The following is a 26,775-nucleotide window of genomic DNA, read 5'->3' as shown; positions in this document are numbered from 1 at the left end:
AGAAAGGAGAGCAAGGTACAGGGCACCCACTGCTCCATGATGCCGCTACAAAAGACAGCAAACAGAACTGCAAAAACAGAGAGAAGGACCAGCATCGCAAATAGCCCCAAACCAAACTTCGCAGTGAAGGACTACAAGGACAGGCGACACACAAAATACAAAAACGGCCTGATGAACGGGTGAGGTGTGCGGCTACAAATGGGACAGGACACAACCGAGGCCATGGCAGCAGCGCACGGACCTGGGCTGCAAGCAGGCGCACGCGGCACCCGTCAGCTCACGCGCCCACACCAGGAGTGGGTGCCGCCCGGACATCGGAAATGTGCTTCCCTCCCTTCCCCTGCCAAAAACTCAGAACGGTCCGCCGTGCGCGACCGAGTGGGAGAAATGGGGCACCGCCACCGCGCCGGGAACTGCCACCGTCCCGGACGCCAACTTAGGAAGTAAGGCCAGGACCCGCGAGGTCCATGCACAAACACGCCCCTCCCAGCAATCTCCAACCAGCAGCGGAAAAACCGCCCGCGATCACTCCAACATAACGAGTGCACCTGGAGGTCGGTCGATACTATGGCCACAGTGAGCGACCTGCGTGCTAGAAGCCCATGCGTGCTGAGCGGGTCTAAACGCTAGCAATCCGAGACGAGGAAAAATGCACCGGAGACCAGGCAGGAAGCCTCCACGGCTGTAGGGGCCGGGAAACAGAGCCCAATACCCCCGCGGCCGCCCCCTATTAACCCGTGGCATGCTACAGCAGAGCCTAACCGCCCCCAAGCAAGTGGAACAGGGGAAGAAAGGGGTGAGGATCCCCGCGTCCATGGGCCCGCTAGAGAAGGGCCTCCATCCAGGGACCCATGCTCCCAGCTAAAGCAGGAACACACTTATCTGAACGCGCCTCGGAAAGTCTGCTCAGAACTAAAAAAACAGGCTGAAGGGTTGTGCCGGCGCGCCTCTTATATAGGTCAAGGGTGTAATGGGTCGGCCATATTGGGAAGGGATGGGAGGCATGGGAGGCTGACTTCTTTTGCTTTGGAGGGTTCTGGTGTGGAGCTGAAGCTCACTATGTTACTCATATGGCGAGGAAGACTTACGAGGAGGTAATGCATATGGCGCCTAAGGAGACAAAAGAACTGGAGCAGACAGCGTGCACTGCAGCCGGGGGCTAAGAAGTGCCCCTGAGGAAACGTACATAGCAGCAATCTCAGGCGAGGCACTACCAACAGCAGGCTATGGGTCTGCCGGATTGCGGGGATGCACTGAGGTGGACAGTGACCATGGTAGGTAAGTGCACCCAGTACCAAGTAGTAGAGCGAGCTTAAATACATGGGGAGTGAGCTCTGCCACTTCAGTTATTCCCCACATTGCTCGCACATTTTAGAATAGACAATATGTTGCGCTGAACTAGAGGGGGGCCGTCATAACCCGCAGATAAAAGGCACTGAGAGAGCCCGTCGAGGAGGAGCGGTGACTTTAAGAGGCGAAAGGAATGAGAGACAGTAAGGGGGCAGAAGCACGGAGAGAAGAAATGTAGACAGCCTAGCCGTAGGCAGCGGAGGGAGGAGGAGACAGATAGAGACAGAGGGGTGGAGGTCAAACAGGAGGAACTGAGAATGCTTGCAATGGACCAGGCTGCAATGGGAGGAGGGGCCATTGCACGATGTGCCAGGAGAAAGCATGAACATGTTGCGATGGTGAAACAAAGTGAACAATGAATGAAATCGCCTGGAAGGGAACCATGTGCCCAAAGGAGGTACAATGCACCAATAGAAAGGCAGCATTTCCGATTGACATATATAATAACCAGTGCAATCGTTGAGCTTGTTTCAAGCCCACATTGTACATACATCAGGTCTTGCAGAGAGCGCATGCGCGCTGCCTAGGTTCAACCTAAAAATAACTACCTGGGTTTCTTCACCATTTGTAGCTGTTTCAGAGTTTCTAAAAGAGAATTCCTGGCAGCCTGCCGTTTTTCACAACTGAAACAGTGCTCTCCTCTCTCAATACGAAAGCAAAGAGCAGGCACCGTGCTGACACAGCCTCTCTGAGGACCACTGCCAGCACTGCATTTCCTGATCAACCTATTCAGGTCTGCGGCTAATAGGGAAAATGGCAGATGGCAGCACCATGCATATTCCAATTTCCTATGGGTCTGTGTGGCACAGAGAGAGGAGAATAGCCAAGCCAGACTGCAGAATAACATCCACTACTTCACTGCTTGAGCTTTTGGAGAGCCAGTTGATGCAGGGAAAGAGAAGAGGGATGCAGCTGCTTCTTCAGACATCACAGCACTAAAATGTTTTTTGTTTTTCTCTGCTGTGACACACCAGCAGTGTAACTGTGGTTCAAATCAAGCATTCATGCTCATGGCTCCCAATGAAAACCACAGAGAACAGTTCTATTTACACCTTTCCTCATGGGTAGTGCCCAGATTTCTTTGTTGTCAAGGAGTGCTTGGTACTGCCGAGTAGATACTGGAAACAGAGATGCTGTTAGCAAGGAGAGACAGTGCTGAAAGTGAAGCTTCCCTCATCAAAGACGTGTTGCTTGTTATGCATTTCGAACCTACAACTCGGAGCTAGGAGTAAGCACCTTTAGAAGTCTCGCTTTCAAGAGGCGCGATATAAAAAGAAGAGTGAGAAGAGGCACTGTAAGGTCTGATGACATAGGCATTCAGTACAGGGCCCAAATAGTTCTAGGGCACAGTCGGGTGCTCGTACCAAGATGTGACTGATGTACGACTATGAAGTACAGTACAAAGGTGAGATAAACACTGCACAGTGAAGGACGCGTTGATTTAAGGAAATGCATACGCTGAATGTAGAATGTGGACTATGTGTATGTGTGTGTTTTTAATAATCACACTTCAATCACTCAGTCCATTATGTCATTAACTGACATGTAAGACTTTGTTGCCATAAATCTAGTTAAAGAACACTATGGAATGAGGTGTTTCACAATAATGGCACTGTGACTATATCAAGAGAGGTTTGATAACCATGACTTTGTGCAACATGAAGTTATATTTATGAAAATGTAGATTTTAGTACAGTTTAGTGTCAAATCAGAAGTGTGATCTTTGCCTTCCTGTAGGGGCTACCCTTTGCTACTGGCTCATTAAAAATATACTGAAATTGGCTTGAAACTGCTGGATGGTGCACTAGTTGCTGATGTTCCAATTAATGGGATACACAGACTTCTGCACTTCAGCACCTAGTTGAGCGTTTACCAGAAATGGCAACAATAAGCCAGGTCTGGTGGCTTAGTGGACTGATGTGTCCACTGTAGGGGCCTGTGTTTGACCTCCTGGTCACAGGTTCAAATCCTGGTGGGTCCACTCATCCTTCTGAGGTCGATAAAATGAGTACCATTGAGTTGGATAACAAACATCTTTTATTCAGAGCCAAGATACCCTTGAGTGAACGTGTGCTTTACAAATACACATTATGTTATAGCTCCACATGGGTGAGAAATAGACATGTCCCACTGTGTTTCCTTTTTCAGTTGAACACTTTCTACAAGGATTTATTGATTCATAAACTCCCCTGAGCTCTCATGGGGCAATAACACATGAAGAAAGGTGCTACTGGGTAATGACCATAGTTTAGCTGTGAGAGTGTTCATCGTTGTCCATCACTAAGAGTAAATGTCTCTTGGTTATCTCCACATAATGGTGAGGGAGGTGCCTCTGCACTCTACCACACCCCATAAGAATCCCACTGAAAAACATTATCATCAACCACAGGTTGTGTGAACTTCTTTGGTGAAGATGTCTAATAGTGCCCTAAGATTAAGAAGAAACCCTCCATTCACCTCAAGGCAAAACAAGCAGAGCACCATCCTCACAAAATCACTGCCCAAGTCTGCCCAACATGTCTTCTATAAGAAAGGACCATCACACCCAGAAAAGCACACAATAAACAATACAATGACTTAATAGAAATACCCAAAGTAGGCTCCTGCAGGTTGCACAGCTCAGATCTCACACAGATTCTGCAGTGTCTGAGTTTGCAAACGGGGCCCAAGTATTTTACACATCTAACCGTGGCGCAGTCTAGTCAGCATTGGCCATACTTCAAATTGGCAAGTAACCTTATCTGCCCCTTGGCCATCAGAGGAACCCGGGTCTTCTTAAACATTTCCAACACAACTGGCCATCAAGGAGCCAGGCTTTAATGGACTATACACTATGGAACAATGAAAATTAAAAACAAAAATGGCACAGGGCCAAAACGCATGCCCATATGGGTCTGGTGAGTGAGGTTCATGATGGGATTTTCAATGAAAGAACAGGATAATGTGAAAGGTTATGTGTTAATGTGGTCTTGGAATTATCTGACCTTATTTTGGCACACAATTAAAAGAATCATATGATGCTGGGTAGATCATATCTCCTCCTACCACTGGATGTAACGTAAACATGTTTGTAAGGGGGGGGCCTCTGATGAGGAGGTACTCAGGATCTGCACTGCTGATGCCTATCTTCCATCCAACTATGTCTACCTACATGTTTTGAAGTAACTCTCTTGATTCTCGTCTGGGCTTGCAGAATCCCCTTCCCCCTGCTGCAGAGGCCTCTCAGGGAGAAGTACATAGCTTTGTTAGAGCAGCTCCATTGTAAAGGAAACTCCATTGTAAAGGAACGCCCTGCGGACAGCAGATTGCTGGTGATTGCCCTCGAGACTAGGATTTGTTTAACGCCTTGCCGGACCCGCTCCGCGGGTCCCGCTTCGTCACCTGGAACTGCGGGGCTGTGGGGCTTGCGGGACTGAAGATAATTGTGTTTCCAGGTACCGGCAGGGCTGCGAGTAGCATAGCAGGGACTCAACTTCCCAGGAGTCCCTGCTCGTTACACCTGAGGCTGCTCTCCCTGCCGGTCACGCCCCCCGCCCTGATATAATCTGCCTGATTTTACCTGACTGTGGGAAACTCCATTGTAAAGGAACACCCTGCGGACAGCGGATTGCTGCTGATTGCCCTCGAGACTAGGATTTGTTTAACGCCTAGCCGGACCCGCTCCGCGGGTCCCGCTTCGTCACCTGGAACTGCGGGGCTGTGGGGCTTGCGGGACTGAAGATAATTGTGTTTCCAGGTACCGGCAGGGCTGCGAGTAGCATAGCAGGGACTCAACTTCCCAGGAGTCCCTGCTCGTTACACCTGAGGCTGCTCTCCCTGCCGGTCACGCCCCCCGCCCTGATATAATCTGCCTGATTCTACCTGACTGCGGGAAACTCCATTGTAAAGGAACGCCCTGCGGACAGCGGATTGCTGGTGATTGCCCTCGAGACTAGGATTTGTTTAACGCCTTGCCGGACCCGCTCCGCGGGTCCCGCTTCGTCACCTGGAACTGCGGGCTGTGGGGCTTGCGGGACTGAAGATAATTGTGTTTCCCGGTACCGGCAGGGCTGCGAGTAGCATAGCAGGGACTCAACTTCCCAGGAGTCCCTGCTTGTTACACCTGAGGCTGCTCTCCCTGCCGGTCACGCCCCCCGCCCTGATATAATCTGCCTGATTCTACCTGACTGCGGGGAAACTCCATTGTAAAGGAACGCCCTGCGGACAGCGGATTGCTGGTGATTGCCCTCGAGACTAGGATTTGTTTAACGCCTTGCCGGACCCGCTCCGCGGGTCCCGCTTCGTCACCTGGAACTGCGGGGCTGTGGGGCTTGCAGGACTGAAGATAATTGTGTTTCCAGGTACCGGCAGGGCTGCGAGTAGCATAGCAGGGACTCAACTTCCCAGGAGTCCCTGCTCGTTACACCTGAGGCTGCTCTCCCTGCCGGTCACGCCCCCCGCCCTGATATAATCTGCCTGATTCTACCTGACTGCGGGAAACTCCATTGTAAAGGAACGCCCTGCGGACAGCGGATTGCTGGTGATTGCCCTCGAGACTAGGATTTGTTTAACGCCTTGCCGGACCCGCTCCGCGGGTCCCGCTTCGTCACCTGGAACTGCGGGGCTGTGGGGCTTGCGGGACTGAAGATAATTGTGTTTCCAGGTACCGGCAGGGCTGCGAGTAGCATAGCAGGGACTCAACTTCCCAGAAGTCCCTGCTCGTTACACCTGAGGCTGCTCTCCCTGCCGGTCACGCCCTCCGCCCTAGCTCTATATAACTGATAGAGGATACCGCTGCGCGGGAGCGCCCGGGGCGAAGCCCGGGCAAAGGGCGGGCCCTCTGAGGCCCTAAGAGGCCCTAAGAGGCCAGAGGAGGCTGGGCACCCCATTATTGCTTGTTTGATTGTCATTAACGTATATGAGGGGTGTTTCGGCGTTTCCTTGTTCCCTTCCATTATAGCAATATTTTGGTGATCGCTAGGTTATCGTCTATTAGTGTGTTAGTGCGTCCCAGGCTATTAGTAATTTGTTTATTGAGTTTCCTCTGTTGACTTGATCAATCTTACCAGGGAAATGTCTCTAGCCACCCAGATCTTAACTGAGGAGGCGGGAGCCAAACAAGGTACTCTGGATAATTTTGTTATTAGAACAGCCCTATCATCTGATAGGGATCTAGTTTTAGCAGAGCGACGCGCTAGTAGGCGCCGATCGATTGAATTTATTAAAAATAACAGATCCACACAGGGCCCTGTCTTGCCCGCATCGCCATTGGTATCCGACAGAGCCGAAGGCTCCACGAGTCCTGAGTACTTGTTGGACTCCAGTATTCCTCTACTACTTCAAGATAGGGATAACTCCCCGAATTTTACGTCCGCCCCAAATCCTATCATTAATCTTTCCGCCTCGCTAATTAGCATCCATGACGAGGTGGAACTTTTGAAAGAAGATCTGCTAATAGTGACTGAGCCATTACCTAAGACTAATGTTAGGCTGGATTAAGTGGATATTCACCGCTGTCCCGGACCCCCGCCCAAAAAAAGGCGTAGAAAGGGACCCGGCCTAGCCAAGAAAAAAGCGGTGTCCTCCCCTTGTACTAAGAAGTTAGCTCAGTTATCCTCAAACCCATCCCCCCCACCTGTGAACACCACCTCCGTTCTAGATCAGCAGGGTTTAGACTTTATTGGGGGTATTGAGAAAATGCTTAGATCTTTCACTTTGCCTCTGGTAGAGAGGCTAAAGAAGATAACTGTGCAATTGGAGGAGATAGAGAAAGTTATTAAGGGGTCCTTAACGAGCACTAAGGGTTGTACTGTGAAACCCTTCGCCCCTATATCCAGTAATGTCATCCAGGCTTCTGCCTCTCGGACTCAGGATAAACAGCCCAGTAATATTTTGTCATCCGCTGGTTTATCTTCTGGACATGTAGCTAATAAGACGGATAGTGAAACAAGGGGGTGTTCGAACCCAGGTAGTGCCACTTCTAAGCCCTTAGTTGTAGTCGACCCAGCTAAGATTCATATACCTAAAAGACATAGAGTAAACCTTCCCCCTGAGGCTGTCCCTTTTGTAGTGATTCTGACGGCTGTTCCAGTATTAGAACTGGGAAAGAATGAAGACCATTTTCAACTTAAGAACAAAGCCATTCACTGACTAAAACAGAACCGACCCCTACCCCCACACTTAAATGGCGAAATACTTATGGTACGACGTCTTGTGTGGTTGGGTCCTAGCCCAAAAAATATCTCAGGGGATATCGTTATAATTAGTTTTAAGGACAAAAGGGCGGCTAGTTATATTTTGAACTGGTCTTCCCCTTTAGGTAGTAGTTCGATTATCCCAAGAGATTTGCTCTATTTCTATCCTAGAGATTTGGTAAATCCGGTCAGGAAGCCAAGTTCTTGGACTGCCAAAGTGGATAGACCAATAAGACCATCAAGGAATCCACAGTTTAATCATACGAGTAGACCTCGTTATCATCATCCAGAAGGTTTTCATAATGCTCCTAGATCCCTAATTGCACCACAGTTTGTATTTCCTGCTTACCCCGCCCGTCAGGCTTATTCAGATCATTGGAATCTGTACCCTAATAGTTCACATGCTCTATCTGTCCCTTGGTCATCTAACCAGTTCCAAATTACCACCCATAACCGATATGATAGCTTGCGCGACTTGGAGGGAGTGGATTGACTGAGTGGAAAATCTCTAGTACAGACCTGTCCGATACATTCTCCAACTTTCTCATTTTTTGATAATGGCCCAGACGCTTTAGTAGGTCAAAGAAAAGGAACAATCATTGAGAATGTTTTAGGGACTTGCATGGAACCCGGCTTAGTATTTTTTACTGATTCGGATCGTGATACTCCAGAAGCTCATGTCACCAGTTTAGAAGCCAATATTTGTAACTCAGGTCCTGCAAATGTGAAAGTACCCACTGTTAAAGCAGTTAGGCAGCCCAACGTGCTCTCGATTGCACGTCGCAATAGTATAACAGCTCCCAAATACAGCTTTCTATTTTGGAACATTGCAGGCATTAAGGACAGGGCTTTGGATTCCTCCTGGATTGATTTTGTTAACGCATTTGGCATACTGTGTTTCCAAGAAACTTGGTCTACCGAACCCGTTCATCTAAACGGGTATAGCACTTTTCATGTTGCGGCCCTTCCATCTAAACGTGGGAGAAATAGTGGGGGGCTTTGTATATACATCTCTAACCTTTTGGGTGCTGTGAAAATTAACCTTGTTACCCAGGGAAGTTACTTCCAGATTCTCTCAATCCGGTTGGTTGCTAAGGTTGATATTATTTTGATTAACATCTATAACAACCCAAATAAATGTTTATTAACCGATACGGGTTTCTCATTGAGCAAGGTTTTACAGGGGACTCTTATTTCAAAGGGGAGGGATTGTATTATCGTTGGTGGGGGGGGTCTTAACCACAATTTGTGTGACCTAGCAGCTGGGGGGTGCGGATTTATTGGGGCAGGGGTAGATGATTCGTCCCCACACTTTTCTCATCAGGACGGGGGGGATTTATTGAATGAACTGTTGGCATCTTTTAATTTAAATTTTGTAAACAGATTATGCACACCCTGTGTTGATTTTAGTGCAACTTTTGTGGGGAGAGGCCACGGTACCACCATAGATTATATTGTGGCCTCTGAAAGTTATGCCTCTTGGTATACTGATTTTTCCACCCATCTGGTGGGGTTTAGTGATCATCTTCCCCTTTCCTTTACTATCAGATTCCCACAGGCTCAACATAATTCCCTGATAGAGAGACTGTCGGTTGAAATCTTGCGAAATGCCTAGACCTAACGGGTATACCATTAAATGGAGTTGCAATGATGCAGAGACCATGCACAATAAGATTGTCAGGGGATCTCTCGCCCATATTGAGAGGTGTTTAGATGAAGAGACTTCTAGTGAGGACGTGCTGAAAGCTTTTGAAATTATCTCACACAATATCAGAGACAGTTTTTCCCGGAGTGGGCGAGATTCTTCTTCCAGCACATCGACTAACTCATGGTTTGATGCGGCCTGCTCTAAGGCACATTCCCTTTTGAAGACTGCTCTACACAAAAAGATCAGGGACCCGGCAGAGGTGGCTAATTGCAGAAAAATCTATCGATTGTCCAGAAGTAACTGTAAGAAAAACATCAAACAGGAGGCCTGGAACAATTTGGTTCTTGCAGCCCAATCTAAGGATAGTGCCCAATTCTGGCGCGCAGTTAATGCACCGTTTTTTAATATCTTAAATAGCGCGAGGATTGAGGTCGCCATTAGCGAATCTTCCTGGATCAACTTCTTTTCGGAAGTCTATAACCCTGGGGAGACCTTAAAATTAGTTGACATGGAGGGCATTGAAAAAGAGGCATTTCGGACCTTCAATCAAGTTAATTTGGGAATTTTAACTGGTGAAATGGCCACTGCCATAGAGCAGAGTAAGGGAAGAAAGGCCCCGGGAATTGATGGGGTACCTATTGATTTGTTTAAACATTCGGTAGATTTATGGTCCCCTATCCTGAAAAGAGTGATGGATGCAAGTGGCGAGCTGAGCCTTCCCAAAACCTGGTCTGATTCCATCATTATTCCCATTTTCAAGAAGGGAGACAGAGAAAGTCCCTCGTGCTATCGTCCCATCTCCCTTCTTGATTCTTTTATGAAGATTGTGGGAAGGGTCGTCCTAAACCGATTATCATCATGGGTTGAAGATGCAGGTGTACTATCCCAGGTCCAATATGGTTTCCGAGAAGGGATGGGCACCGTCGAGCAGGTTTTAAACTTCACACTCCTTCAAGGGAAATACGTACAGGCCAAGGCTGAAAAATTTTATGCGGCATTTGTCGATCTCAGTGCCGCGTTCGATTGTGTCAGGCACGATCGATTATGGGAGGTGCTGGAAAAACTCAAAATAGACGAGCCCATTATCTAATTTTTAAGACAACTATACGCCGGTGCTAGGGCAAGGGTGAGATTCGGTGTCAGTGGTGAATGTACCAAACCATTTTATGTGAGACGAGGGGTGAGACAAGGGTGTGTCCTTGCGCCCCTTCTTTTTAATCTTTATACGAATGATCTTGAAGAGGTCCTGGCGTCCAAAGTTATTGATTCTCCTAGAATCAACTCTAAACAAGTAGTGTCCCTACTATATGCGGACGACGCCGTTATCATGGCTAGAACTGAGAGGGGTCTGCAGTTAGCCTTAGATACGTATACTAATTTTATGGAATCCAGGGGCCTGTCTCTAAATGTAAAGAAAACCTTTGCGATGGTATGCACCAGAGGAAAACCCAAAACCTGCAAACTGTTTGCCGGCAGGGATAAAGTGCTGACCACTAAAACCTTCACCTATTTGGGAGTAGTTCTGGAGGCTGCTGGACACTGGGGTCCAGCACTTAAGAGTAGAATCCTGTCTTTCAAAAAGGCCACAGCAGCACTTATGGCCTTTTCGCGCAAAATGGGAAAAAGACCTCCAGCTATTCTACTTAAGATTTATTCTGCCAAATGTGTAAGTACAGCGATTTATGGGGCAGGCGTCTGGGGCATTCTTGATTCTAGAGAACTTCAATCTGTAGAAAATGCTTTTTTAAGGTTTATTTTAGCTGTTCCATCTAGTACTGCAGTATATAATTGCCACGCCGAGCTGGGGTCCGTCACGTTAGTGACCAGATTGCGATGCAGCCATTACTTCTTTGGCACAGGGTCTGGACTGCAGACGAGTTAGTTTTAAACAGAGAAATCATGCTCGACGTCATGGCCCTCGATAACTCTCATAAAATACCATGGCTAACTTACATCCGAAAGTTTTGCCTTGACCTGGGTAAACCCGAGTATTACAATGAACCGAAGGGGCTATGCAGGATCACGAGGGTAGCCCTAAAGAAAGAATGTTGGGCTCATTTGGAATCTCTGAGGCTAGCGGTAGAACTGAACAAAGTCACGGTTTTGCGGTACCATTCCTTGCACACCTCAGAAAATATGCAGTCCTATCTGATCTGGTGTCCCAGGGGCTTTGATAGGTACCTACTCACCAGATTTAGATTCGATATTTTTTACCGCTTAGTGTCTTTCCCTCAAATTAATGATTGGTCTAAAAAAATTATCAATTGTCCGTGCGATGGGAGATCTGATCAATCAACACTGCACGTGATCTGTTTCTGTGGTTTTTATCATAATGAAAGAGTCCGATGGATTAAACCACTTTTGAACAAATTTGGCCCATGGCGTCACTGTCGGATTGCTTTGATGTATCTCCAGCTCTTAAATGATGAACTTTGTGTGGCAACTATGACTAATTTTTTAAAGAGTGTCTTTTTAAAAAGGAAAATTCTATCATGTTCCTAAAGTCTTTGTAAATATTGTTACTTATTTCTAGCATCGTACAGTTTTATATATGTATTGACTTCTGATGTTGATGCTTTTATGATTTTTTATTTTACAAAAATCGAATAAAGCTTTTCTACTACTACTAGAGCAGCTCCTGCTTCACTAGTAATATCCATCATAAAAAAGTGAAAATATACAGCTCCTGCAAACTGGTGGCTGTTTGGATTTGGGATTTGTGGACTTTCATGCCACTGGCACCAGACTTTCAAAGAACTACAGTATTATCACAGATGATTTCAGAAGATATGCATAAGTGTTAAGCATCCAGTGCCACCAAGGAGTTCTGGGAGAAATTCTTTGTACACTACAAATAGCCAACCAGACTGTCCTCCAACTAAAGTTAAAACTTCCAAGAGAAAGTTGTCATTTCAATGTTGATGCACAAACAGAACTTTTCAACAAGATACTGCTAAATACGCTAGGCAGCCCAAAGCCAGACTACAAGTCCAAGTGGAATCACACTGGTGTATGTCTAGAGGTTTATGGCGTGGGACCAAAGGACTCAATTTTTGGACACGGAGTACCACCTTCAGATTCCAATAAATCTGATGTATTTCATGATCATGTGCAATGCCTCCAGCAACACCACATCCACCGGCTTAAGTGGTGAAGTGAAATATGTATAGATGGCGAACACATTTTTGCACCAGCAGTGGACAGGCACTAGACTGTCAGTCCCTTATTGCCAGTTAACACAATGCCTGTTCCTACTTCAGAAATGCTAGAACAGGGCAGAAGCAGAGACAAATCTTTCAAGAAATAGAGCCTGTGACCCACATTGTTCACATTCTCAACATTTATGGCACCTCTAGAGAAGTTCCTTTGGCAGTGGAACAAAAGAGTGTTATAGCTAACGAGGAAGATGTGACCACTGCTCCACCAACAATGGTTATTGAGAATTATTGTTTTGATAATAGCAGATTTTCGCTTATATGGAACTGTCATTTAGATGTGTGCTCTTGGTTGCACATTGGAACGATTAGCTTGTCGTGGATGCTTTTCGAGAGGGGAGAGTTTAAGGGTATGCCCTTTATGAATACAACCTTTGATTACCTTCTGAGTGGTGGCTGTGGTTATGTCTGCCACTCTATGTTTCTGCATCTCTAATTGCAGCTCAGTTTTTTCTATAGGTTCTCTCCATGAACCAAGTACTTTGACGACCATCCTGGTAGTTCAGGTGACAGGGGACAATGTCCATAATGCGATACCAGCCTACCAACCATAGAAATGTTCAGGAGGCTAGACCTCCACGCCTGCACTTAGGCACAGTGAAGAGAGGCCATAGATATGTTCACATGGAAGAGTTTCTACTAATACTCCGATGCAGCTCATAATTTTCAGACAGAAAGAGACTCTATTGGCTACCTGCTAGGCCCCAGTGAGGATGGGATTTCTAGTTGAGGCCCTAAAAACAACAAGAGCAACCCTTTGGTCCATGCCAACAAGGGTATCAAGAATACTTGGAAAAAACGTTCACATGGAACTCATTTAGAAACAATTGTAAATTTTCACAGAATTTTATGCGTCAATTCAATCCAAACTGTTAACAAGGTTCAGCCAAACCGAGTTTTGTTCACAATTCTTTTTTATATTAAATGAGTGTATAGGTGAAAAGTATAGTTGTAGAAGACCCCAGGTGTGTAAACAAACCAAAACCAAGAAAAAAAGCAAAAGCAAGTGAAATAAAGTGACAACACAGCAAAATGGTTGGTCGGTACAGGAGAGAGGCAGCAGTTACAATGTAAAACAATAATGGATACAAAAATTCAACTATACTTTTCATCTATTCACACATTTAATATCAAAAAGAATTGTGAATAAAACTCGGTTTGGCTGAACCTTGTTATACTGGCTTGAATACTACTTTGGATGATATTATGGGGTTCAACTCTCTTGAATGGCCCTACTTCTAAAAATACTGGTGCATATTAAAATGCCTAACCTATTTATGAAACTGATTAGATACCAGTCCAATGGCCAAGCTACATATGACTGGCCGAATTTCCCCACTATTCGAATAGGACAAGGTTCCTGTCAGAGAAGACCTCAATCACTGATTTTATTTTCGTTTGTACCGCTTTCAGCTAAACTCAGACAAAAATGCTAGCAAAATGCCTTATGGTTCATGGAGCAACCATTATTGGCCTAATTCTGTACAGAAGCCGTAACACATTATCTGTAAAAACCATCAAGACAGTCTTGTTTCCATAATGTGGGAATTCATCCAATTTGAACACTTGTCAGGCCTACAATCAACTGTAGTAAGTTGGCGATCCTCCCTCTCAGAAGACACAAGAGGTAGAACTACTGTCCTCTAGAATGGCACGCCGAACCCATTTTATATCTAAGGATATGATATGTGTCAGTCATAATATGGACGAAATCCTAAGACAAACCATGAAAGTGCAATGAGCACCATTCACGAACAAATTAACAGAGGCTTAAGTTGCCACATACTATGGCCAGAAGATTAGGATTGATCAAAATGGTTATTCTCCCCAAATTATTATACTCTTTTGTCAATATACCTATTTCTCTAAACAACTTTTTTTCATATCCTTACAACCCTACTGATCAAACTGGCAAGGGCCAACAAAAAAATCCAAATTGCCTGGGAAACGCTAACTACACCCTACAAACAAGGGGGCTTTATAGTGCCAAGTATGGATTTTGACTATGTATGTGCACAAGCGCATTTCGCACATTACAGGTTCAATCCACAAAGATATCTGGCCCACCTTGCAGTGGCGAGGGATGGGGATGATTCCACCCCTCTTCAGTCTGTTCTCTGAGCCAAACATAATAACAAAACTGAAGAAATAAACACAGTACATTGTATAGCAATATTATGGGACAAACTCACAAGCAAGCCCAAACATAAACTTATGTAAACTTTTAGTACTACTGTCATCATATCCTCTCTTCACCATGGTCAAAGAGAAAAAAGCAGATACTTAACTACATAAACTACACATTAATATTTGGAGAGACTTGTTCGAAAGGGGTCAATTCATAGCTATAGATCTCGTCAAAGCACGCTCTGACATTAATCCAAATTATGTCTTTCATTACCATAGAATCAAGTACACCTGTAGAAACATCACACCTGTTTTCCCCACAGAACTAGAGCGGTTTGACCCACTGGATAAAGCTATCACTGTGAAGACTCTCTAATATCTTAGAATGACCTTATACTGGATGACCTTGAGAGCAATGCCCTAGAGCGTTGGTCCTGCAATGGAAAGATGGGATGAGAATTTAGAGCCCACCCCCAATGAGATATGGAAATATTGCGGCTGACAAAATGGGAATTGTTACCCAGCAGCAGATTGCGAATAATCAAATTCAGATTCCTACACCGTATGTACTATACTTCATCAGTCCTACCTAAATGGAAACTGTTTGGGGTTCTTCCATCTTTTGTGGGCGTGCCCTATGATTTTTGCATTCTGGGAACTGGCAACTAACACGATACACACAAAAGCAGCAACCTGGAGTCAGATGACCTTGTTGATTGCTCTGCTTGGATGGGTTAAAAAAATAATACAGCAAACAAAAAATTTACATTACTTGCACTACTGTTAGCAAAATGATTGATGGCCCAAGTTAGGGGATGAGGTCGCTCTCCAATGCTAAATATGTGGTTGGCAGAACTGACCTATTGTAAAGAACAACTAGAACTTTATGACGAACTGCTGCCCGAGATCTGACGCCTGAAGGATATTTGGTCTCCGTTCAGACATTATTACTGAGCTTTGAAGAGGATAACGGGTGAACCGAACTATGAACTAAATAAATGGTATATGTGTAAAAGGTGAAGATAGCCGGCAGTGCTTAATTTGTCAAATAATAAGTGCCAGCGCCTGACCAGGGGGCCTCTGCAGCTTGCACCACCCATTGCCCATCGCTGGCAATGACGGTAATAAAACAAATACTAACCACCAGAAAGTGCCACAGTGCAGATTACACCAGCTTCCCAGAGCTAAAGAAATGACGTATATTGTAATCATAAATAACCGATGTTCTGTTCATCTCTAAATTAGATGAGCAGCGCCACTATGTGGCAGTGTGGTGAGCACCTCAAATCAATTAAGTGCTGGTGCCGAGCACCCGAAACCATCGGCTCAAATTAAGGAAGGTAGAGTGGGCGATTCTCTCAAGCTGTGGGTGCTTAAGAAGAAGTACTTCTCTTTGGACATGATTGATGGATGCTGTATTGTTGAACAAGTTTGAAATAAAGAAATGTTAAAAAAAATATTCTGCATTCTTCTGAGGCTGTCATGTTGTGGAGAATCCTTACCTAACCCTGGGATGCCATGTTCACAGACCTGCTCTGAAAGTCCAGCCTTCCTGGTACTAGGAGAATTCTGCCTGCTATTTTGGGGAGTGTTTAGGGCTCAGGGGTTGGGTAGTGTTTAGGGTTCCGTAGGGTTCGGTGGTGTAAGGTCGGGATAGTGTTTACGGTTTAGGGCAGAATTGGAGGTGCGGTTGGAGTGTGATCTTTACCACACATCCCTTTACAAGTTATTCCTTTACCACAAAAGTGCATGATAAAGGCATGCGTGGTAAAGGAATGCAGTGTTGGGGGGCGTTGTAGAGCCACGTGTGATTTAGCGATGCGTGCCTCTGCCGTACAACCATCTTTTAAATCTTAAAGGGCATATATAAATCATGCAGAGCAGCACATCACCTTACTGACCTGTACAATAGGGAAACGGCAGGAATGTGCCGTACTTAACATTATACAGCCCATGACCATCTTTTCCCTGTGCTGGAGCCCAATGTGCTGACTAGCGCCAATACAGGAACCCGTGCACCATGGTGCAAGTGTGACTGCGTTGTAAGCTGGATTATTTTTGTTTAGGAAGGGAAACTTTCCTGCACAAAAACAATCCTGCAAGGCATTTTCCTCTTTCTAGGAGTGCTGCAGAATGCAGTAAACATAGAAAGAGGACGTAACGAGGAGATATAAAGACATTTCTCCTCATTACTCCTCACCTGGGGAGGCGGAGCATTTTGATGCATTTGCCAAAATCCATAGGTGGGTGGGTGGGAATACCCACGCTCCACGCATGGAATGCCTGCCTGGGGCAGAGTAACACAACACAGCAATTTGCGCTGCATTGAGTTGCACCGGATTTATCAAGCCACGCAGGGCCACGCAGGGTGGCCTTGTGTGGCTTGATACATCTTACTTATGAGTTGCATCTCTCTTGCCCCCCAGTGCATGGTGCAAGGGGGATGCAACTCTTTCATACATATGCCCGTAAGTGTGTATAACAGCCTCTTTGCAGAGCATGGCATAGCCTTATGAAGCATTCTTGATCCTATAGTTTAAACTTTGTCTCCCAGTCTGGATCATGAAATGAATGGTCAGAAATTTTGACCCGAGTATATACTGCGACCAGGAAGGCCTGATTTTCAGAGCTGGCCTGTTCAGAGTGTTTGTTGGTAGACAAGGAAGGGGTGTGGCGCAGCGGCCAGGGCTGCTGACTCTAGAACTCAGGGGCTCACGGTTCGATCCACAGCACCAGCGGCAGATCAGCCCAGCACCATGTGACTCTGGATAATCTTCCTGACGGCCCCCAGTGTCTTGACACCCTCGGGTAATTGTTTGCGCTTTACAAATACTGGACAGTTGTATTTACAACAGAGGGGTGTGTGCGTGTGTGAGTGAGAGAGGATGTGTGCAGAAAGTACATCTGCGTGTTTCAGTCTGTCTGCTGCATCCCTTAATTTATAACAAGCTCACACATTGATTTCACTTATTTTGTCATGCATTTGTGGATTTTATCATCATAGTTGTGTTAGGGGTTGTGCTTACCTAGGATAGAAAACAATACTTCTCTGAGCTAAGTACGAAGGCAAGACTTACCATTCCATACCTTACTGTGTGGGATTAAGTAGACAAAAAACATCTTTTCCATGTTAATTTAGAAATTAACCCTCACCCTGCTGGGTACATCTGAAGCAGAGTGGGTTTGTAGTCAACGTGAGAACATCTCTGTGCTCTTCGTGCATGGTTCTTGGTTCTGATAGCTCTGTCTCTTTCCCACACATGCAGATAAAAGCCGTCCCTCTACCAGCATGACTGCGACCTCTGAACCCGAGCTGCAGGTAGGGTCTGGAAATGCAAAGTGTGTCTGAGAAAGGTGTCAGGTTCTACAGTTATTCTCTTTCAGTTTCAATGTTGGTCAACACCTGTTTGTACTGCTTGCTTCTGTCACATACAGTGCTCTTATAGGGGCATAAAACTGTAAAACACCAGTTTAACTTCGTGCAGGAAACTCATCGTTTTAAGAAGTGCTTACTGGTTTTAGCTTCTCCTTGGAGAATTACAGCAGTGATTATGTTATTACTGTTTTGTGATGTTATGGTTATTAACTTATTTTTTAAAAATAGGCATAATCCGGTTTCCATTTCATAAGTCCATTATTTTCTTATTTCTGAACTGTTCCATTTCAGGCGCTGATGGACACCGCGTCCAGGTCGGCCACACAGGGCACAATAGCCTCTCCAGGTCTCTGTGGCAAGGGTGAGGTGCACCGTTGTGGCAAGATGCTCCTTACTCCTAGGACCTGTAAGAAGTCACCACAGGCGCTTTATCGTCTTCGGTCAGAGCCAAGTGGAGAGGCAGCCGCATAGACTGCTGGCGATGCACTGAGTTGGAGAAGGAGACATCTTGCTGAGTGAAGCAGATCAATAATTCTCATCAAAAGTCACTGTTACCAAGCTGCCTTCCTCTGTTTAACACAATGTTTGTTATTTGTGGATAAGGGAAATAAATAAAGCCTCTTGAATCAATTGCTTGGAGTGAACGGCCTTCACTAACGGAAGGATGTGCCCATCATGACTAAATCATATGTGAGGAACCCACGCCCCCCACACAACTCTAGGGGTGTATGACACGACCATCATACCTACTCAGGTTGCCCCTACACAGTCCTGAAGAAGACCCGCAAGGCCGGGGCCACGAATCACCCTCGTAGCCCCAAGTCGGGTCGAAACGTCGACGCCCCCATAAGGAGCCTGGACCACGAGCTCTATTCTAACGTGCCACCCAAAGATACATATTTGTGTATTTATGAATTGTACTAAAAGAAATGTTTGATTAATTTTACGTGGCCAGGCCAGACAAGACTGGGACGTTTAGCCAGTCTAGTATTTGAATGTTTTTATTTCTCTTCTTTTTACTAACTTGAAATTCCATTTCACCCCACAAACACCAGAGCACCTCTTTTCTGCCCGTTGCAGTTGGAGCAACCTACCTCCCCTACTGCCCCCGCGCTGATACAGTGAATAATCAACTGTTCACCATATGACATAAAAATAAATGCTTGGTGAAGTATACTTTGGTTGTTGCACTTCTTTAGTTTCAATTACCGTATTGATTACTGCAAGCTAAGTATTGTTTATGCTCATGAAATTGCTTTTCAAACTCAGTACTGTGAATATGATATATATCATTTTTTGAAACTTCGGTCTAGGACCATTGTTTTTGTATCATATTGAACCCAGGTCTTCGACCAGGATTGGGTAACCCCATTTTTGGAATGGGCATCGGATTCCAAGACAGTCAGTTCTTCCGAGATAGGACTGCAGTATGTAACTTCTTGCATACGTTTACCTGTACCAATTGTGGTTCAGCCACATTTCACTTAGTTGCATACTTACTGAATTTCTATTTCCAAAATGTGTGTTTCAAGTAAAATGTTTTGCATTGACGGAATCTGCCCTACTTTTTTATATAAACTAATTTAATGATATTTCGAGATTATACCAACTCTACAAACCTTAGTGACAAACCATTTCCATAAGGTACACACAGTAGAAAGCATATTACATTACTGAAAGCTCATAAGTAATAGCACAGTACCAATGAGGCCATCTCCAGCACGGTCCGCTACATAGGGCAACCCCAAAATTTGGGATCTCTGACATTTTCTTGCCTTGGCTCCCCGATCTTCTGGCGTTTAAGGGGACCCCCACGTTTCCAAAAACACATACATTTGTTCACACCACAAAACTATCCATCTTTGCTAGCGGGGTCCAAACCTGGGTGATGTTGCTCTGAGCCAGCAACAGGTAGAAATTCAACAAGGCCTTAACCCCATCCGCGCTAAGCGTTTTACCGCTGTGCGCTAAAGATTCGCAATTACCGCGTTACATGACGAGCTCAGCTCGTCATGAGCGTACGACAGGCGTACCTCATGACGAGCTGAGCTCGTCATGAGCGAGGAAGGGGTTAAAGAACCATTTGGCTTCAGTGCGCTCAACGATATGCAGCAAGGCAACTTTAGGGGAGGGTGGGATTATCCACTCAAGAGGAACAGAGAGTCAAATAATTTGCCTCACAGTACTTGATGACCAGGCCCCCCCATTCGGTCTGGAAAAAGGTGCCATCATGTAACTTGCACCTGACCCATTTGCCTCAACCAGTCACAGAAATAAAAAAAACTCTATGTAAGTACCGGAATTGTATGACGCAGTAGCAAGAGGATATGACGACCTCCCTGGGCAACATGAGACCATCTAGATACTCCCCATCTGTCAGTTGTCCCATATCTCCCTCCTCCTAAGCCTAATACTCAATTCAACTTTAGTAAAGTCATCATGAGGATCGATATCTAGGGTTGAAATATGGTGTTATGGCTACTTAGATCTGTTTTCTAATCTCAGCCTCTCCCCTGGTCTACAGTTGTGATTCTGGGCATATCTCATCTCCCTTCAGACTCCTTATCAGCCACACCTGTTAGCACCCACATGTAATTCAGTTGTCAGTGTGTGCAGTACATATATACCCAATGACGCGGATTCAAAATGGTCTTTTGAGGGATAGGTTAGGCTTCTTTCAAGTAAACCACAGCCATGCACAGGTTCAGCCTTTTCCTTCCATGTAGATCAGTGGCTCTTAACCTCTGGTCAACAGACCACCTGGGGGGCAATGTCTCCTACCCAGGAGTTATGTGACTCTTTAGAAAACTAAATATCAAATTCATAAAGTATATGGCATAAAAAATCTAACATTTGAAATGTTAAAATTGGCTGTAAATGTGAAGGAGTTTGAGATCAGAGGCTAAAAATTAAATTGCTTTTCATAGCCGGTCTCGATGGAGGAGCGCATGTCCTCGAACAGAATCTAGTCTGGACAATGGGTGTCCTCAATTAAAGCATTGGAATGTGCCAACAAAAAGAGGATGCATTAGGCGCAAAAGAAGATATAAAGATATGCCACACTTTGCCACACAGCTTTGTCTATTAGAAATAAAACCACATTTTGAAACGTTCTAACCTTCCAATTAAAATTGTGGTCACTATTTTCTTTTGTTTGTGAATTAAATACAGTATTTCATAGTTTATAAATATGCCTGGTGTATACGTGTATCTTTGTGTTTTGTTTTGATGTTCAAATCATAAAAATAGCTTAGCATGTGGTCCAGTGATTCAGTCAAAAAGTTAAGAACCACTAATGCAATGATGCAGATATGAAAACACAAGAATGACACTGATTCCAAGGCTATAGACACAATCCATGCACTCAGACATAGCCCACTTCTCCCATCCAGCCTTCATAATTAGGATTTTGCAAGTTCTCAATGCTTCGGGTCAGGAACAACCTGCCTTATGTAGAAGGCGAAGGGGATCCTGCAAGAGGCTCATCTACAAGCAGCAAGACCAGTCAGAGACGTTCCTCCAAGTCTGGGACTAATTCTTGAATGATGGTGCATGACAAGTGACAGAGCCTGTGGCCTCCCGCCGTGTGTCTTTGGCCATATACTGATCACGTACTATCCCCATTTAGCCATGGTCTATCGCGTTCTGCTATGGTACTGTTACATCTGTACATGCCGGCACATAGCAATGTCCAATGACTTGAGCACTGATGAAGACTTTGTCTGACCCTGAAAAGAATAGAGTACTTATAACCTATTCTCTACAATAGCCCATGAGACATTTATGGCAGGCACTGCCGCACACAGCTAGCTCCTGCCTTTGGTTCAGTCCTACCCCCACCTCCCCACCCCCTTTCCTTGTTTTTCTTAATCCAGATCTTCCTACGAACAGCACTCTGTATCAGGAGACCTCTTGGCTATGGTCTATTCCTGGTGTGATCGCAGTGCCGTATGCCACTGACTTGCCTCCCTATGTCCTACGTTATCTCTTTTTCTCATGTTCTGTGTTTTTTGGCTTGGGACTGGGACCCCTGAAGCAGTTCCATCTATGGTATTATACTGCATTCATAAATAAATATATGAAAAAAAGAAGCCGAGGGGAATTCTGTTACTTATAATTCATGTTCCCTGACATAAATATTCAGACTCCTAACAGCAAATATGTTTTTTTTTTATTCACAGGCAAGTGCCTCAAGGTCTGACTGGTTTGTTGGGGGAAATGGTTATTTCCCAACACTCCAGATTAAAGACCAAGTTCCCAACCAACCCCAAATTTGAAACTGCCCATTGTCTTTTCAACCAATACTAAAGGATCACACACTGATTGACGAGCTTGCCCCAGTCCTTCCTGATGCATGGCAGTCCCTTTTCTCACAACATTCATTGTATTTGCAGAAACATTCAAGCATAGCCTGTGCGACATATCCTGTGACATACGTATGTAGATAAAAAAGAGAGCTATTTGTTCCAACTTAAAGAATATAAAAAGTCAATTTCTTCAGCAAAGGCTGTTTACTTCTCCTCAAAAATCCTGAACTCTACCAACAGATCTAAAGAAATATTCTCCATCGTGAACAAATTATTCAACCCTGATAGAGTTACATTAAAATCTACACCCTGTCAAGCATTTTGTAACTCTATTAATTCATTTTTTATTGATAAAATTGCTAAATAAAAGCTAATATTCCTTTCTTCCCTGCTCCTGAGGGATCATCCCCAATGCTGGAAAACTTCTGTTCTCTTGAACAGTTCTCAGCAATAGATAATCAGACTTTTCTGGATCTTCTGTCCAAAGTAAAGTCGGGATCACCAACTGACAGTTGCCCACCCCACATTTTAAAAGAAGTTTTCACTATCTTCCCCGGACCCACCTTGGCACTTCTTAACGATTCCCTAGTACAGGGCTGTGTCCTGAGAGCTTTCACAGAAGCAACGGTTGTCCCTCTGCTAAAAAAAAAAACAGGTGCAGATCCTGGGATTTTGACCAATTACCGGCCCATCTCCCTGCTTCCCTATTTGGCCAAAATATTGGAATCTCATGTGGCCAAATGCCTCTGTGCTTTCATTGAGCAGTTTGACTACCTTGATCCAAACCAAGCGGGGTTTCGCCCAGCCCATTCAACTGAGGCAGTAATACTTACTGTACTGGACACACTTCGAGAGGAAGCTGGTAAGGGCTCCACTCAGGCCTTGGTGTTGTTAGACCTGTCCGTGGCATTCAACATGGTCGGTCATGGTATACTGATCGACCGTGTCAGAGCTGCTGGCCTTAAGGGAGCAGCACCCAGCTGGATTGAGTATTTTCTTGAGGAGTGTACCCAGTCAGTACGTCTTTCCCAGTTTTCTGCACCAAAAATGGCAACAACATGTGGAGTACCTCAGTGCTCCTCATTGTCCCTTCACTTATTTAATCTCCTACTTCGGTCCCTGAAAAACAGGAAGGTGTGCACGTATAACTATGCAGATGATCTGCAACTGGTGTTCTCTATCGATAATTCACCAGACTCGATATCTGGATTCCAGGCAATGATGCTGCACATCCTTGACTGGATGAATAATATCCAGTTAAAACTAAATCCAGATAAAACTGAAGTGATCCTGATAGGTGGTCCCCTAAACCCTTGGAATACTCATTTTTGGCCAAGTGAACTAGGCTCTCCCCCTACTCCTTCTTCCTAAGCCAAAAGTCTGGGGGTGATCATCAAAAATGATCTCACTATGAAATCGCAGATAGGATCAGTAACTTCCACTGGTTTCTTTCAGCCAAGGAAGATAAGGAAGATCAGGAGATTACTTACTCGGGAAGCTCTGATCCAGGTGGTCCTAGCCATGGTGATATCACACCTGGATTATGCCAATTCTCTATACTTCGGCATCCCGCTATATCTCACTAAAAGACTGCAGATGGTGCAGAATCAGACAGACAAACTGATATCTCCGCAACCCAGATGGGAACATATTTCTCCCACTATGAGAAAGTTACACTGGCTTCCTATACCACAAAGATGTGCATTTAAAGTTGGTTGCCTTATTTTGAAGGCCCTGCATGGTGCTAGCCCAAAATTCATACCCAGACTTGTTAAAAAATATATACCTTCCCGGAGCTTGCGCTCCGCTCTGATAAGCGTGGCTAAAATACCACCCGAGTGACTTACCTCACTCACCTACAATTACCCAAAATAAGTCAGCCGGACAGTGGAGAAGAATAAACAAAGCAAGTTTATTAGGCCACAAACTCCCATATGAGAGGGCCCTATATCGACCTCACCCCTAAGAGTGTGCCGAGAAGGACTGACTCACATCATCATGGTGATACATTATATTACGAGAAGGCAGAGTAAACACGCCCATAATGGAAAAGTACTGGTCCACCAGGAGTGTGGACAATGGCCTCATACAAGAGGCATCTGCACCTGTAATAGCAACACTTGTTATCATCTCCCAAGGACACAGAGCCAGGCCGCTACATCCCCAGCGCATGAGAACGGCCTGATAAGGAGTTTCGCTAGCAGGAGCCTCAGCTACAGTAAACCAAGAAATGCATATATGCTGACACGAGGAGTTATTCCTATTCCTACGGGAGGGGGAATGAGCAAGAACAGTTTGCACGTAGAGAGAAATAATTCAAAATGGTGGCACACGTGCTAAGCTAAGAACACTGCAAACGATATCACACGCATAAGTGAATAACTGCATAATGAGAACATAAACGTAAATGCGTAAATGCAAGTAATTAGTTAGACACATTCCGCTAACTCATAAGCATAATGTACGAAGGGGGCGGGGCTTGGAATTGACGCCTATCAGCTCACAGGAACATCCTAACCATTCTTTCCTACAAACGGAAACAAATAGGTGGTTGTAGGTTTGCAGTACTGGCACCCAGCTTCTGGAATACTCTTCCCTTGGACATCAGAACCTGCACTGAATTCTCTAGATTCAGAAGGCTTCTTAAGACTTGGCTATTCACCCAAGCTTATATTTAACCAAACAAATGGGGCTTCAGCAATATCCTAGGTCAGCACCCAGAAACTAATCGGTGTATGTGCGCTTTATAAGAAATTTTAACATAACATGTTTTTATGCGAATGATACTTGTCGGAAGGGAGCAGTCCCTTTAATAAAACGTCACTGTTTAGTTCCTGCAGTGCAGGAACTGACAGAGCTCAGATACAGACTTCTAGCTCACACTTCAGCAGTCTCTTTAACATGGCATGCTGCTTTAGATCCTGCAGACCTCTAGATAACACATCGGTCACCAGTCCCTTTAACATGACGTCCTCGTTTAGTTGCTGCAGTGCAGAAACTGACAAGAGCTCAGATGCAGGCAATTCAGGCAGATGCTGCGAAAGAAAAGGCGAGCTAACCCTTCATTGGAGCGACCACGCTATTCTTTCTGGCCTAAATCTAAGCTCCCTGACCTGAATGCATCTAGACGTCTTCTCTCCAAGGACATCGAGTTTTCAAGAGGGTGGCCACGGTTTGTATGACCATGTCAGTTGCACTACCGAACCTAGTTCAAGGAGTATACCATGCTGTGCACACATTTCCAGTGCAAGTCTCACGCTGTTCAGAATGCAATGATGTGTGTCGAGAATGCACCATGAGATCACATTTGCCACTGGCATTGAATTCCGGCAGCCGCTCCAATGTAAATGCTAGGAGATACTTCTTTCCATCAAATATGTTATTTTTGCAGAGCATTGTGGGTAAGTTAGGCTTGTGTAGGCAAGCAGGTTATGAATTCCCTAGAGTATATTTTTTTATTTTATTTAAAAAACGTGCAGGGTTGGTAGGTTTTCCCGAGTGGAAACACATTTGGGAACACTTCAAACACACCACATGTTTAATGTCAGACTGCATCCATCCAACATGGATGCACTTTTTTGTCATTGCCTGTCCACTGCAACAAGATCAGCCACACACAAGGCTGCATCTAAACAAGTTGACATTAGGACAGTTTAATTGGGGGTGGTCAGACATGAGGCCATGAAGATAGCTCCTGAAAATTCCCTAGCTGTAGAAAATGTAAATTATCTCTTGCAGTTAATGATTCTCAGCTTCCCTAGGGTGTAGTGAAGGGAGGGAAATACCCCAATGGATCTAAAATGTAAATGGTGGGTAGAGGCCGGAATGAGTGATGCCTTAAGGCAGGACGTCTGGCTCCACACCACGTTTTGACATTTTTTCCTTGTGTTCAGAGACATTTTAGGACATATTTTTGGAAAGGAGGGAGGATGAATAACTCAACAGATCTGTTCTTCACAAAGAGCTGAAACGCCTACAATGAGATCAGAGAGAGCCATGCCTCTTCCCAGGAAGTTTGTCCTCACTAATCCGTTTCTATTCATTTCACAAGTGCCCCTTTGTATTTAGCAAGTCTCCAAGGGAGGCAGACATGGTGGTTAATGCCCTCAATTTGCGCCCCCTTGCGAACCAAAATACAGGTGATGGGTATGGAGAGACGTATGATTTGTACCAGGAAATCAGACTCCAACTCAGTTTCTATCTTTCCATGTGAGATGCCCGCTTATGGAAATTCTACATGCCGCAGTAGGATAGCCTCATGTTGGTGGAACTTCACTAGCTCCTCTTGCCAGGTTGCGCCATCTTGAAAACTAGCTACATCATCTACAGAGCCATCACTACTGGCAGCTCTACCTACCTGGCTGACAAGCTCACCATCTCTGGAGGCTCTCGGCACACCTGCTGCCAGGGCGCCCTCAGAGTGGAAACCTGTACAAACAAGGCAACAGGCCTTCTCCATTTATCTACCCAGATCAGGATCTAGAAAAACACCCCTGTATCCATCAGGACTACCCTAACCAAGTATAGCAAAGAACTGACTCCACATCTCTTTAAAGAATACTACATAAAGCAACAATGC

The 26,775-nt window shown here is 45.2% G+C and overlaps 1 protein-coding gene across 1 annotated transcript in view; it reads left to right on the top strand.

The window, feature by feature from the left end:
- Nucleotides 1–19,065, top strand: part of HEATR4 (HEAT repeat containing 4) — a 427,614-nt gene extending 408,549 nt beyond the window's left edge. Inside the window, exons 16-17 of the mRNA XM_078659659.1 lie at nt 17,780–17,832; nt 18,181–19,065. Of these exons, the coding sequence (XP_078515785.1) occupies nt 17,780–17,832; nt 18,181–18,360 (233 nt within the window). The 3' untranslated portion in view covers nt 18,361–19,065. The remainder of the gene's footprint in view (nt 1–17,779; nt 17,833–18,180) is intronic.
- Nucleotides 19,066–26,775: the final 7,710 nt, after the last annotated feature.

This window comes from Lissotriton helveticus, chromosome 9 (genome assembly GCF_964261635.1).
Source record: "Lissotriton helveticus chromosome 9, aLisHel1.1, whole genome shotgun sequence".
NCBI lineage: Eukaryota > Metazoa > Chordata > Amphibia > Caudata > Salamandridae > Lissotriton > Lissotriton helveticus.
This window is presented reverse-complemented; position numbering and strand designations above follow the sequence as displayed.